The sequence below is a fragment of the Sardina pilchardus genome, chromosome 3 (assembly GCF_963854185.1).
Source record: "Sardina pilchardus chromosome 3, fSarPil1.1, whole genome shotgun sequence".
NCBI classification, from domain to species: domain Eukaryota; kingdom Metazoa; phylum Chordata; class Actinopteri; order Clupeiformes; family Clupeidae; genus Sardina; species Sardina pilchardus.
The window spans coordinates 20,801,842-20,815,840 of record NC_084996.1 but is presented as its reverse complement, the minus strand read 5'-3'; the positions used below and the strand labels follow the sequence as shown (position 1 = coordinate 20,815,840).

Below are 13,999 nucleotides of genomic sequence, written 5' to 3'. Positions count from 1 at the left end.
CACTTGTGTACCTGCAATGACCGAAATGTACCTGTGTATATCATTACAGCATAGCAGCCTTAAAAGGTACTAATCTGTACTTTAAGGGTACAACCCCAGTGAAAATTTAAGGTGGTATAATTGAAATGTATTCACACAACCAATAAGTAAATTAAAATGTTTATTCTGAGAGAAAAATCACTTTGTGATATTACACACAATACTCCACATGAATACAGGTACATAAAAGTTAACACATTCATATCAAAACATCAAAGTATCTTACATTAATCAATATGCATATTAACGTAAAACATGTTGTAACTCTTTATGTAAGTTTAAATATAAAACAGTTTGATCTCCAATATTTTGCTTCCACATTGTGTTTATATGCAGAGGGAAAAAAATGATTAACTTGCACCATAGGTGATCAACATTAATAACCTTGATCTATATTATACCAATATTTGAGTTAACCACTTCACACAAAAAAACCTTGCATGCTTTTAAGTTCATGTTAATACTAACATATGAGATGAAAATGTAGTATCTGCTTACCGTCACCATTACAAATGCATTAAAATGTTACAAGAGAAAAGCTCCCAGCACTATCGCATCTTGTGCTTGTCACTTAAGGTTTTTACAAAACTAACATTGTCCTTGCAGTAACTTTGCAGTTGCTATAATCTTAGAATTCTCATGTTTGGATTCACAGTGCATACACTAATTGAGTAAAAGATACGCGTCTTGAAGTGTGATACAATGAGTCACAATGACATCATTGTGTAGTATCTCAGAAAACAATGTGAAAGCCTAAGCAAATATTAGCAAGCCTATAAACATATACAATATAAACACACTCCAATCCTTCCATTTGGGTAGAATGAGGCGTGCCATTAAAAAGCCAAGAGTCTCAAAAGGCACTAAAGTTCAATATCAAAAACTGGCAGAAATCCAACAAATTCTTCAGGAGGACTTCGACTGGAACCTTACTTGATCTACAGGACGTTGACATATTTTCAAGCAGTGGTATCACCAATGACAGCAGGGGTTGTACGTCTGTTGGAAGCAAAATGTAAACACAAACCTCAGAATTAGATATTTTCAACCACACAAATAAATAGCCTCAGACAGATTGTGTAAAATACACATGTATGCAACTACAGTATGTCAATCCACTCACCTGGCATAGATCATTGCTAAGTCATTGCAAGTTCCTTGGACTGTCTGACTCTCCCAAAACTTCTCCATACATCCTTTTCACCTTATATTCATAAAGCTGCCCGCTCCGCTATGCGTTTGAGAGAGAAATGGCATATGCAATACATTAATATAAAAAAATAAAAAAATGACACAATGAAACAGCACAAGATGACCCTAAGCAATAATTTCTCCTGGACAAACTAAACAATCTAAAAATTGTCTGTATTATTTTCATTTCTATGTGTATTTAACATCAATAAGAAAAATACTATCAATACACTAAGAAAAACGACCAAGTTGTGTTACTTACGTAGCCATTCCTTCAGTAAAAGCAGAGCCATAGTTTTCTCTATCACTCTGAGTAGAGGTACTTCCACACGCCAACATTCTGCCTTGGTGGTTATCTGTGTGAGAGGGATTAACGTTAGCAGCTAGCAGAACGTTTCATAAGGTTGGTTCATAAGGTTAGGTTACTAGCGAGTGCTAATGTTAGCCTTTAAGCCAATTTGACTCAACAGTATTCACTAACTTCACATTAAAATGGGAAACAGTGATAAAACACACACAAAATACCTTTCCTTAACATCTATCATGATAGTCATGCATTACCGAAGGCGTTTGAACACCGTTTAAAAATATTCATAGCTAACATAGGCTACGTTGCTAGCGAATGCTAATGTCAGCCTATTATGCCAACAATTTGACTCAGTTAACAGTATTCAATATTTACAAACCCGAATTTCGATAAATTGCAACTATACCTTACCTCATGCATTACTGAAGGCGTTTGAACACCGTTTCAAAATATCTGAATATAGCTAACATGACATGGGCTACGTAGCTAGCGAATGCTAATATGTTAGCCTTTAAGCGAACAGTTTGATTCCGTTAACAGTATTCAACATTTACAAACTGAATTTCGATAAATTGCAACTACATCTTACCTCTGAATAGCGTTGCCTCCTGTTCCATAAAGATTATGCCAGCACCACAGCACGTTTCCCCACACCAAGCTCCTCTGCTGAAAACTGCTCCTCCATTACTTTGAGTGAGACGAAAAAATAACGGTTGCTTCCGAATCTCCTCCCCTATCAACTTCTGAGTGACAGTCCATGGGCTTTTTGTACCCATAGGTACATTATGGTCCCTTGGTGAAAAGGTACATTATTTATGTACCCGAAAGGGTACCTATTAGTACCAATACAAGGTACAGGGTCAAAATTGTACTTGAAAGAACGAAAATGTACCCCAACAGTACCCCTATTTTTGAGAGTGTACACATTCATTGACACAGTGTTAATGCAGGCATCTTGGCATCTTTGTTTCATCAGATGTCAACCACCTGCAAAAAAAAAAAAAAAAAACCTGCCACAAGGCCTTCATGTCCTCTTTGGGTAGATGCAGGCATTGTTATGACCAGCTCTGAGTCGCAACATAAAAAAAGGCGTATAGGGACATAAGAGATAACTTAAACTGATAAAATATTGATTTACTATTAAAACTACTGTGTTTGCTTTGTTTTTAACATGACTCTATGTCCAGGTAGGGACAGCACAGTTTGTGTTGTTTCCCTATTTTTTATTTGTTACACAATATGTGGTGGAAATGAAAATCAATGAAATGTTTTTCATTTCCAACCCTAGAAAAAGTAACAAATACATATCGCCATAAAACTCGCCCAGTTGTTTATTCACATAAAGACAAATATTTATCCTGAAATATGCAAATTGGCCATTATCTGTGCAAAAATGCAGTAGTTTGCGTATAATTCTAGAAACAGATGAGCAATGGATAAATTCAGGTATTTCGATGACATATTAGACACATATCAAATCAGAAAATAGGGCAGAGAGGTCTACTGTTTCATGCGTGCAACGTAACAATGCGGTATGTGCTACGCAACTTATTACTACAAAGATAAGTTTTCAGTTCAAATACAGCGCACAGTCTTATATGTTGTCTCTCTGGTCACTGAGGAGAGCTCAGCTGACATTTCAAGCAAAACAGAATAAAACAAATAAGACCTTGCCCTTACCGCCCCAAGCTGTCCTGTGGAGAACCTTTCAGCGTCGAATGCCACGCTATCTGTCATTCCATCCACAATAACAAGAAGTTACTCGGAAACTAGACACCTCCCAGAAATATGCGGTCATGCCACTTTGTGATGCACAACAGACGTCCAGCTGGAAGATCAATGGTGAAGATCCGGAAATGGGAAACTGATAAAAGTCAAAACCTGGTCAACCGGACATATTCTTTCAGTCAGTGAAGTCCAAGTTTTTATTTGGACAAAGAATGTCAAGTCATGGTGGTAGTAGACTAAGAGTAATCCCAAACTGAGATAAGTGTTCATTGTTTTTCCTGTGAACTTCACTTCCTTAGGTGTACTGATAATGAACAATAGAATAACTGATTGTCGGTCTTAGTCAGAAATGATTGGTGTTTCTGAACTTTTTGGTGTTACAAACGAACCGACACCGAACCACCACCGTTTTCTATGAATATCTCGAGCCCCTTGAGCCACCATTTTTTCTATGTTGGTCGGGGCCATATCAACCCATCCAATAACCACTCATTTCATGCATATTGCCACCTAGTTAAAAATGAAGAAGCAAAATCAGGTGTTGTAATTGCAGGTCTCTGGCTTATGTGGTCAAAACTGCACACAATTGGAAGTGTAGGATCATAATGACACCCTCTGAACGCATGCCAGTCATGGAGGGGCCGTACAATAAATGAATTTATGTGTATATTTAGTGACTGTACACAAATTGGCCTGTAGATGGCCGGACATGGTTTTCTGTCAATATCTCGAGAACCACTGGGCCTAGCAGGGGCACCTGCAGGAATGAATGTCAGGATATGCACCCTTAATCTTGTCAGACCCGACAACAGACACCAATTCACAAACAGGCATGAAATTTTTCCAAAGGGGGCACAAATTGATCACTGTTGCGGGAATTAAAATTGATCACGGTAGTTTAAGATAGGCCATTCATAGACACTGGGGTTACAACAACTGAATTCAAACAGATATGCCAAAAAAGACTGAAGTGTGCCTGTAATTAGGTTACTTTTCATTACAGTGCAGGCTTTGACAAACAGTCTAATATGAAAATGTAGATGTTTGAGGGTAGCCTATAACCTAATGTGGCGAAATGGTGCGGCTCCTGTAAGAGAGCCCCGTGCAGGGATGGATAGAGAGAGAGAGAAAACTGAGATGCGTATGGAGGAAGTGGACTTGCTGTCGCGACTGGAGCTGGAAAATAATGCAAAAGTAATGCAAAAATAATGTAAAATATGAAACCGCAGACAAAACAGAAATTTCTTGTTCAAATGCTAACCACTTTCAAATTGAGGAAATGGTTGATGGTACAGTAGTATATTTCCGGTGGAGTGTGCCCAAGTATTAGCAAAGATCCTTCATTACTAGAGCAACATAATGCATCTCTATGGAAGCAAAATTCGAACAAAAAAAAAAAATCGAACAGTTCCTGGCTGTTTAAAGAGGCGTCAAAAAGACGTCATAGTGGGATATCGATCTCTGTCAGATTGGCAAGCAGTTCAGTTCGAATGTAACGTTACTTTCTAGGTCTGCTTAAAGGGGGATTTCGCCCCCCTCCCCTTTGCGAACACAGAACGCGGAAATGGTCGAACGTTTGCGCCTCTCGCTCCGCTTTAACCCTCTCTGGTATTAGTCACTGGACATTAATTGACCTGTAGATGACAGTTTGCTGTGAATATCTCGAGAACCACAGGGCCTACATAGGGCCCATGTCAACCCATCCCATAATCACTTAATGTATAGCACCACCCAAAAATGAAAAAGAAAAAATGAGGCATTGTAATAGCAGGTGTCTTTGGTTGACAAGTTCAACACTGCACGACATTTGAAGCACTCGTCGGCACACACATACACTGACACAGGTACGCACACGCTCACACACATGCACATACACAAAAAGACACACTCACACACTGTGCACACACAGTAGACGGGCAGGCATACGCATGCGCACACACCCACCATTATCCACAGACACATAAAACACACACACAAATGCAGGCAGACAGACACACCCACTCGTAAGCAAAAATTCAGAAAAGTATACAAAAGCACAAACTCATTTACATACATAAAAGTTGTGGTAGGGGAAGAAAAACAAATTGACCAGCATGATTTATTTTTGCGGAGAAAATGTAAGGACTGAGTGGCGGTCATATATTGTACCGCTTTGCGGTTCATCTAGGTTGTTCCTTATGGCATCACCATCTATGCAATGGAAGAAAAAGAACATTTTGCAACAAAGATGTGGAAATCGTATTGCAGTCAAGAGCTGGAGGGGACAGCATTTGACAAATCTGGTGATTAACTGGTGGACGCTTGACCAGCATACAGTACATGCCTCTGATGTTCAAACTGGTTCTGGGCATGTTTACATATTGTGTTTTGGCCTGATGCGCCACCCTCTACCCCATCTACTAATGATCAACTCCCGTGGTGTTTCAGCATCCGGGTTGCCATTTCTGACTCCGTGGGGAGGGAGAGGGGATACACCACTCTGCAGCATTTTGATAGTGATTTGCAGTATACCAGTTTTGACCAAAATCATACATACTGTTTCTTTAAGTTTAGTGAGCACACGTTTTCACTTTGCGTTAAGGGGTTGCAAAATGGCTTGAAGGTCAATTGTTCTGTTGATTTGCTAATATGACTTGTAGAAGTGGTTTAGAGCTCAAAATCAAACACCAATGTGTGGATAAAAATGACTGAAGGTGCATTTTGTCCCAAGAAATTGTATTTTTACCAGGCCCTTCAAGATGTTAATGTGCTCCTGAATCTAGCCATGACCTATTTTGGGGAACACCAGCTTGTGTGCAAAATGTCAAGTGCACACCCTGACAAACTGATCCTGATCGGCTAGCCCAGCAAAGCCGGTCTATTCAACTGAGGTATTTACAGTACGCATAAACAGGACAGACGCAGGACTAAAACCAAGAATTTGTGAACAAATCAGTAATTTAACTCAATTTTCACTTCAATGTTTAGACTTTATTAAATCATTTTTACGGTCACATGTCCAATTATTCCCCATCTTGAATGCAGCATTCTCCCCATCGCTCATCCTCGTCAAAGTTGCTTGTGGTTGAACACCATGGCTTGTCATGGTTGATGGTAGTACATGTCGAGTAGCTTGTGCCCAAGTACACGAAAGGGAATTCACAAGGTGCACCGTCAGCATTTCCATTAACGGTGGGCACGACTGGAAACAGCAAAGGACAGCATTAGACATGCACAGTAATAGAGTTCAGAGTAATATTTGTAATTACATAATGTAATTACACAAGTCGGCTCTTTTTCCACCCAATATCACTACTTGAGTGAGAGGCTCCAATATTTGTTTTAAATGGGTTTAGTCGGTCATTGCAGCTGGCAGAGCAGTCTACAAATAGTGGCGAGTCGCTCTAAAGGTGCTCCAAGCGATGTGAGGTCTGTTGATGTTCAAACAAAACCATGCTAGCCCACTACTCCCTATACCCCCATCCAATTGAAACTCCTAAGCATGCATGTCGGTGACTGGCCAGAACAGTTGGTTATGGCATTTGACAAGAATTCAATTTGGCCAGCTCTAGGTAGGGAAAAGAGGTTACGAATCCATTCCATGCATTTTGTTAGTGCTTACAAGGTCAGTCTGACAAGTTACTCTTTGACAAAAACACCATTATTCCTCATTGTTTGGTAGCAACTATAGTTAGTACCAGTAATCTAAATTTGCACACACCTTGTTCGCCAGAGACACTTCCCAGTGCTTTGCTGATGTTGCCGAGTGCATCAAAGTTGTCTATTTGAAACACATAGTCTGATTCTGGTTTGGATGCAATGGCATTGAGCCGTTTTTTTGCCATCTGGCTGGTCGAGAAACTGCTAACCTAGAGACAGAGACACTTCAGTGTTCACAAAAACAGATATGGAGAAATGGCAAGTGAAACAGTCAGCCATCCCCCCCCCCCCCCCTTCATTGTAATTTATTAGTGACAGACCACTCAACTACAATGAAGCAACATGTTACAGATATAAAGTTGAGGGAATGTGCAACAGGCAGGCGGACTGCAGTGATATCCAGAGTGGTTGCTTATACAACTGAAGGCACTATTGCCATGTGTGTACAAATAAAACTGTGCATAAAGTCTTAGCCAAAACATTGTGCCAATATTTGTATAAGTGTTGCTTTGTTAATCTGATTGTCAGTGCCTTGCACAACAATTTAACGGAGGCCACACATACTGATGAAAGAGGATGTCTAGTGCTGTGCAGTGAATATAAACATATAGCAGCTCATACCCCAATAGCGTATCTAGTAATGTTTTTCTCATCAGCCAGCGCTGTGGCTGTGGCATAATTCGAAGGACCAGAGGTTTGCCCATCTGTGATGATCATGAGGATTCTTTTGGCAGCAGGTCTTGCTCCAGCAAAAGAATGAAACATATATTTCCTGTATAAATAAGTACAGATTAATGCAGTGCACTTCAAATGATCACGTGCTAACTATTATGAATAGTTCATAGACAAAGATGTCCATAATATTAAGAGACCAATAATTAGCTCCTACGGTTTGTCAAAGTACATTTGAAAAAGTGGAAAGCTGGGGGGGGGGGATTGTCAAAGTAAAAATGTGTGCCAAATGTCAAGTGCAGCAAATCTCATTTCAGACTTACACAACTTTCTCAACAGCGTATCCTGTGTGTGTGCCTCCTTGTCTCTGGACGATACTGTCCACCTGATTTTCAAAATCTGTTCTATTGAACTCATTGAAGTTCACATGTTTGGTCATCTGGTCAGAGTACTGTGCAAAAGCAAACTGTGGAAACAAAATGGCAGCTCAGCACATGGTGTGATGTATGCATGGCTCAATGCCCTGGAAATGTAATTCACTGCATATCTAGACTGTTAATTCATAGTTTATTTAAAGCTATGGACAAACAATAATATTGAACAATGAGTTTGACTTACTAAGGTGTCAAACGGCAGGAGAGTCTTGGTCACACTCTTCACAAATTCCTTAATTAGAACGAACTTGTCTGCCTTCACACTCGAAGATCCATCCAGAAGGAAGACTATATCTGCAGATGCTAAGGAGAGAGAGAAATCAATGACATGGCATATGAGCAAAGCGTTTATAGTTTATTTGATCAAGAAATATTAATTTGCAATTTCCAAATTGTGATCGTGTTATTTGTGTGAATGTTTAGAGCACAGCTATAGTGAAGAGTCTTAATATCTAAGCCCTGGCAAAATTTATGAAAAAAAAAACCTGCTTAATCTTTCCAATATTCATAATTGCTTCCCTTTAGTCCATTGTAACTGAATGTAAAATATTGTACATGTACTGTATAAGGTTTTATGGGAGCAAATGTAGGATCGTTCTGCAAAAGACAGTGAGAGTGTTAAGCCGGTGCTTAAATCGTGATAGTCAAAAGTCGGAATACAAAATTCCCCAAAACTCAAATAAGCAAGCAGAAATATCCTCAAAAGAGAGCAGTCAGCTATTGCACACAGAGATGTAATTCTAATTCATCAAGTCGGCGAGATGACATTGCCAGCCTGGTAAAATTGGGTATGACTGAAGTCATGCTAATTTAAGAGTTTAATCAAATACATATTGCAATGTTTCTTACAATTGTCAGCGTCTGAAAGAGTGAATCGCCACAGCGCATCTGCTTAGGGGTTATCCAACGGTCATCAAGTACATTTAACACAAGTCAATGGTTTTGAAGAGTACCACCATGAAAACCGCAGCTACAATACATTTTGCAGAGATTAAACATTGATTGAGGGGTATTCATGAATCTGATTGTGAATGCGTACAAACTCTTACCTCGGGTTGTATTGAGTGGATCGGAAGGTGTGGGCGGACACGTTTGGTTGCCTGTAGATACAGTGGTGAATGAATTTGTCTTGTATAAAACTAAAAAATAATTGAGAGCTCATCTCAAGGCTGCTAGACACTCATCACTACATTCTGTACATCCTATTAGCTTCTGCTTCAGCCGAGTTTACTTCAATTACTTTGAAAAGAGTACCCCAATGTCAGTCAAATCTGTTCTGCAGGGCTCTACTATTAGCTAAATTTGAATATATATAGTACGTCTGATATGGTGGATGCGTAAACTCACTTACCTGGTTTTGGACAATTTTCAGCCACCCCTGTAGACAAAGATAAAGTCGTGAACATATAGGAATGTCAGGTGCATGTTTCTAAACTTAATGTGCAGAAATATCTTCATATCAGCATGATTCAGAAAATGGGATACAGACAAGCTCATCCACCAACAAGCAGATGGCTTCAGCAAACCGAAGTGATGGCCAATTAATCTAATTTGACAAGCCAATTAGATAAGTCCCAAGTCATTCAAATACACCAGTTCACAGGGAAGGTGGTCTTATAACTGGGTTTAGGCCATTGACACATCTTTACATTGATCGTGTTCCCATGTATTTAATGGGAAACCAAGTCATTTCTATGGGTTTAGAATCACATTCTAAACTCTAGTCTGGTGTCAACGTTAGTCTTATGTCAGCATTTGGCTTTCATCCATTCAACAACGAAAAAAAGTCAGTCAAATCTGTTTGCTTGCTTATTTGTCGGTGTTTGTTAGCAATAGGCGATCTGAATAGTTTAGGTTCAAATGTGACATCCTAGGAAGAACAATGCAGGCCGAGGTCTGCGCTCAGAGTGCTTTTCTAGTTATTCTATGTTAGATGAATTTGCACTTGCAAATACACCCAAATGTGTTCATACCTTGTTCGGTCAAGATTTTCTTTTCCAGTGATTTGCTGATTTGTTCCAGCACACCAAAGTTGGCCACTTGAAACAGGTGCTCCGATTCAGGTTTGGATGCAATGGCATTCAGCTCATTGTGGGATGACTTACTGCCCCAGGCAGCACCAACCTGTCAAAGATTTTCTCTTTTAGTTTACCAGGAAAATGCATTGTGATTATATACATATTTTCTACAGACACAGATGATCAATAGGATTGCCAGACAAGGACCATGAGGTACATCATACATAATGCCATACTGGAAAGACAAAGCCGAGTGACTGACATCAGGGGGAAGTCTGAGGATAGGCTACTTGACATGACATCCTGAAAAGTCTTAGGTTTACTTTAACCTTTAAGAAATTAGCAAAATGAAAACCACAAGATCGGAGGATCAGGTGACCGCAATACTGATGCAAGTAAAAAAAACTACAGTATGAACATATATGAACACAGTTGTGCCTCATACCCCAATAGCGTATCTAGTGATGTTGCTTGCATCAGCCTGCGCTGCAACACTGGGATAGTTTATAGAATCAGAGGACTGCCCATCTGTGATGACGATGAGGAATCTTTTCGCGCCAGCTCTTGCTCCAACAGATGAATCAAACATTTCTTGCCTGTGTAAAAAAAAGTATATACTGTACTACAAATGATGACACACACACCATTATGAACTCTTTAACAGAGTTACCAGTTTTGTTAAGAGCGTGTAACTTCACCTACAGTTTGGATGAAACATTAGCGGCAGAAAAAGTGGTTACGTTTGTGGTGAAAGTGTAGTAGAGCAATTTAACAGTTAACAGATAGATGCATCAGAGTGGTAATTTCGCAAAATCTAGATAAGGGATTAAGCTGGAATTTAATTTAGCCTCAACTTTGTTTCATCCATAAATCATAGGGATTTATTCTATGCACATATAGCCTTGTCCCTATTCATGGGTTTCATCAGGTCCCTTTCCCCAGGTGTATTAATCAAGCACCATGCAACTGCATTCATAATCTAGGTGCTTGATTTGATACACCTGTGCAAAGGGACCGGATGAAACCCATGAATACCAGGCCAACAGCCAGGCTTAGCCAATTCTAATGTTAATGTCAAAAAGATCACATGGATGTCTCATTTGAATTAAGAGCATAATTTACACAATTTGCCAAATGCCATGAATCCATTTTTGGAAAACAGTCATGTTATTCAGTTGTGTAGTTTGGATAATGTCAATGTTCGGCTGAAATTACTTGTTTGATGAATAGTCTACTGTACAAATTGATTGAAAACGGAGGAGTTTAATGAAACAACGTTGTGTGCCAAGATAAGGAAGCACACACGTGAGTGTAAATTAAGCCCCGCTTTCTCTTACCTTGGATTTATTGCCTATGTGAAATACCCCTCAGGTGAGAATACACTTACACAACTTTCTCCATGGCCCATGCGGTGTATGTTCCTCCACGGCTCTGGACGATACTGTTCACCCGACTTTCAAATGTTGTTCTGCTAAACTGATTGAAGTTAACATGTTTGTTGAAGCTACTGGAGTACTGTGCAAAGGAAAACTGTGGAAACAAAATAGAAACTGCTCAGCAGATAGCATAACCTCCTCTAGAAACATAATGGATATACAGACAGTTTATTTATAGTTTATTCAGAGCTACTGAACAAACAATAATATTGAATCAGGAAAGTTTGACATACTAAAGTGTCATATGGCAGGAGACTCCTGGTCATATTCTTCACAAACGTTTTCATGATCAAGAACTGGTCTGCAGCCACACTCCCAGATCCATCCAGAAGGAAGACAATATCTGCTGGCGCTGAATGGGAGATATTACAGGTGACATACTACGAATTAGGAGTTAAAAATAAATTACAGCCTTTCATTTCTCTGGTTTTATCACACTCAAAGAACTACATTATATTCTAGCTACTGTGTTTGGAGTTAATACATTTAAAATCCATTTGCATTGCAATTATTTTTGGTGAATGTATTGTTATTTACAAGTATTGTTATTTAGTGAACTTTTTTGGTGAATCGGAAAGCAAAGTTCTAGCCATTTATGACCTACCAATGGTGCAGAAGATGACTTGGAAATGTTTAGAAAGTGTCTAGTATAATATTACAATGTACACCCATTACGTACGGTTGGAACAAATTATTACTTAATCGGGAAAAAAGTAGCCCAAGATTGTATAAACAAGTCATCTTGGAACAAGCTAGAGAGGAGTTTGTTTTCTGTCGAGGAGTAAGTAGAGCAGAATAGAGTTGAAGCAGCTGCCATTAGAAAATGTTAAGGTTTCAAATATGAAAGCCAATCAACCCTCAAATAATTTATTAGTCAGGCAGTAAATCAATCAATTCAAACTGCTGCGAGCACTGCCGAGCAGTGGCCAGAGCATCATGCCTATATTGTGGAAGTTTCTAGGAGCAACACTCTTACCTTGTACCACCTTTGTAGAACAATCTGTAGATGATGGCACAGTAGACAGATATGGTTAGTAGATGTTACATTTAGTCATTTGGCAAACCCTTTACTACAGTTACTTACAGTGCAGCTGTACAAGTGCAAACTTTGAGATATCTTCGTATCTAGTAAAATACTGTACATAAAATATCCTGATTGTACTTTAGAATGAACTAAATTCAAACACTTGGCTGACTTTGAAAAATGAACCATTTTTAAAGTGTTTTCACACCCATCTAATGGAAATGATCCTGAGTAATGGGGAAGCCTCTCCAGAAAGCAAAATTCAAAATAAGACCTGACCGGTTTCCCCAGGAGCAATAAACACATTTGACTTTGTGCAGACAGTGAGCTTTATCAGTGTTATGTTTAAGAAAATATATGAGATCTACTTTAGTTATATTGAGAACTACTTTTCTGTTCTGCGTATGGCTACATTGATATAGTGCCCATCAAGCGCACTGATACTATTGTTATAGAGTAGTACACATGCAACTGAATGTAATGTACCTAAGTGAAGTTTAACCAAGTAAAGAAGTATTGTCACTTTACTCTGGTGTACTGATTGTTCATTGTGAAGTGAAGAACACAAATCAGTCAGACAGTGTGTAAACAGACATTATGAAAAGATGTGGACTTACCAGTGGGTGCTGCAGTGGAATACCCACCTGTTGGGACACCAATACAAGAAGCCATTAGATGCGCACACACCCACAATGTCTTACAGAAGACCATGAGATACACACATCCATTCCACAATATCTTAAGTCATTTACTAGTTTTTGGGGGGGTTTTTTGCCTTTATTTGTATAGGACAGTGAAGGGTGAGACAGGAGGTAAGTGGGAGAGAGAGATGGAGTGGGACTGGGAAATGACCGCAGGCCGGACTCGAACCTGGGTCCCCGTGGGCACTCGGACCCATATGTGGTATGAGCGCTGTAGCCTGCTGTGCCACAACATGCCTCCCGGGGAGCGCTTTCAAGTGGTGTGTATAAAGGGATGTGATTCCCTAGCAGAGGTCATAAAGGATAGATTCCCCCCCCCCCCCTCCCTCCCCATTATAAATTTACTTCTTATAATGCCCTCTGTCTGGTGAACAAAATATGGCAACGGAAAGGGTAGGAATATTTCATATGCATTTTATATTATAAATCATAAAATAAATGTGTATAAATAAACATTCTGAAAAAGCTTACTGAATGCCATGAGGAGCCACAGTGGAAGTGGATTCAGCATGGTGAATTCTCTTTTCCTTGACCAAGTCTTGCACCTGTGAAAACACACAATGAAAACACAACGTAATGTCAGTTTTCCTGGAGCACCCAAGTGAAAGACTTGTTAAACGCAGGAGAACAGTCGGACAATTTATTTGTTAGATAAAGAAGCAAAAATTCTAAAGACAGGCTGACGAAACAAACAAGAAAACAGAAGGCACAATCAAAACAGGCAGAATTTAAAAACAGAAAAGGAGGGGGGGAAAAAAACTTACACTTAGTGACTTCTTTCAACTTACACAACAAGTGCACAGAGTAAAG

General features: G+C 39.4%; 2 protein-coding genes and 1 long non-coding RNA gene across 4 annotated transcripts in view; all 3 read right to left on the bottom strand.

The window, feature by feature from the left end:
* The window catches only part of LOC134077018 (integrin alpha-D-like), a 31,437-nt gene extending 28,164 nt beyond the window's left edge, over positions 1-3,273 (bottom strand). The window contains exon 1 of one of the 2 annotated variants that reach the window (XM_062532371.1): positions 3,218-3,273. The gene's annotated coding sequence lies outside the window, so the exon portion shown is untranslated. The remainder of the gene's footprint in view (positions 1-3,217) is intronic. The other variant, XM_062532372.1, reaches the window with a different exon arrangement.
* On the bottom strand, positions 778-2,237 carry LOC134076171 (uncharacterized). Its single transcript, XR_009938551.1, has 4 exons — positions 2,127-2,237; positions 1,493-1,586; positions 1,163-1,270; positions 778-1,038 (listed from the first exon to the last, which is right to left on the bottom strand). It is a non-coding gene; the product is annotated as an uncharacterized LOC134076171 (long non-coding RNA).
* A 2,940-nt stretch (positions 3,274-6,213) lies between the features above and the next one.
* LOC134077017 (cartilage matrix protein-like) lies at positions 6,214-13,999 on the bottom strand. The gene is made up of 15 exons (XM_062532370.1): positions 13,954-13,999; positions 13,661-13,734; positions 13,106-13,132; positions 12,441-12,464; positions 11,698-11,816; positions 11,416-11,558; positions 10,474-10,624; positions 9,984-10,134; positions 9,362-9,388; positions 9,060-9,110; positions 8,195-8,313; positions 7,900-8,042; positions 7,526-7,676; positions 6,966-7,113; positions 6,214-6,446 (listed from the first exon to the last, which is right to left on the bottom strand). The coding sequence occupies exons 2-15, from the start codon at positions 13,698-13,700 to the stop codon at positions 6,268-6,270; spliced, it is 1,473 nt and encodes a 490-aa protein (XP_062388354.1). The 5' UTR covers positions 13,701-13,734; positions 13,954-13,999; the 3' UTR covers positions 6,214-6,267.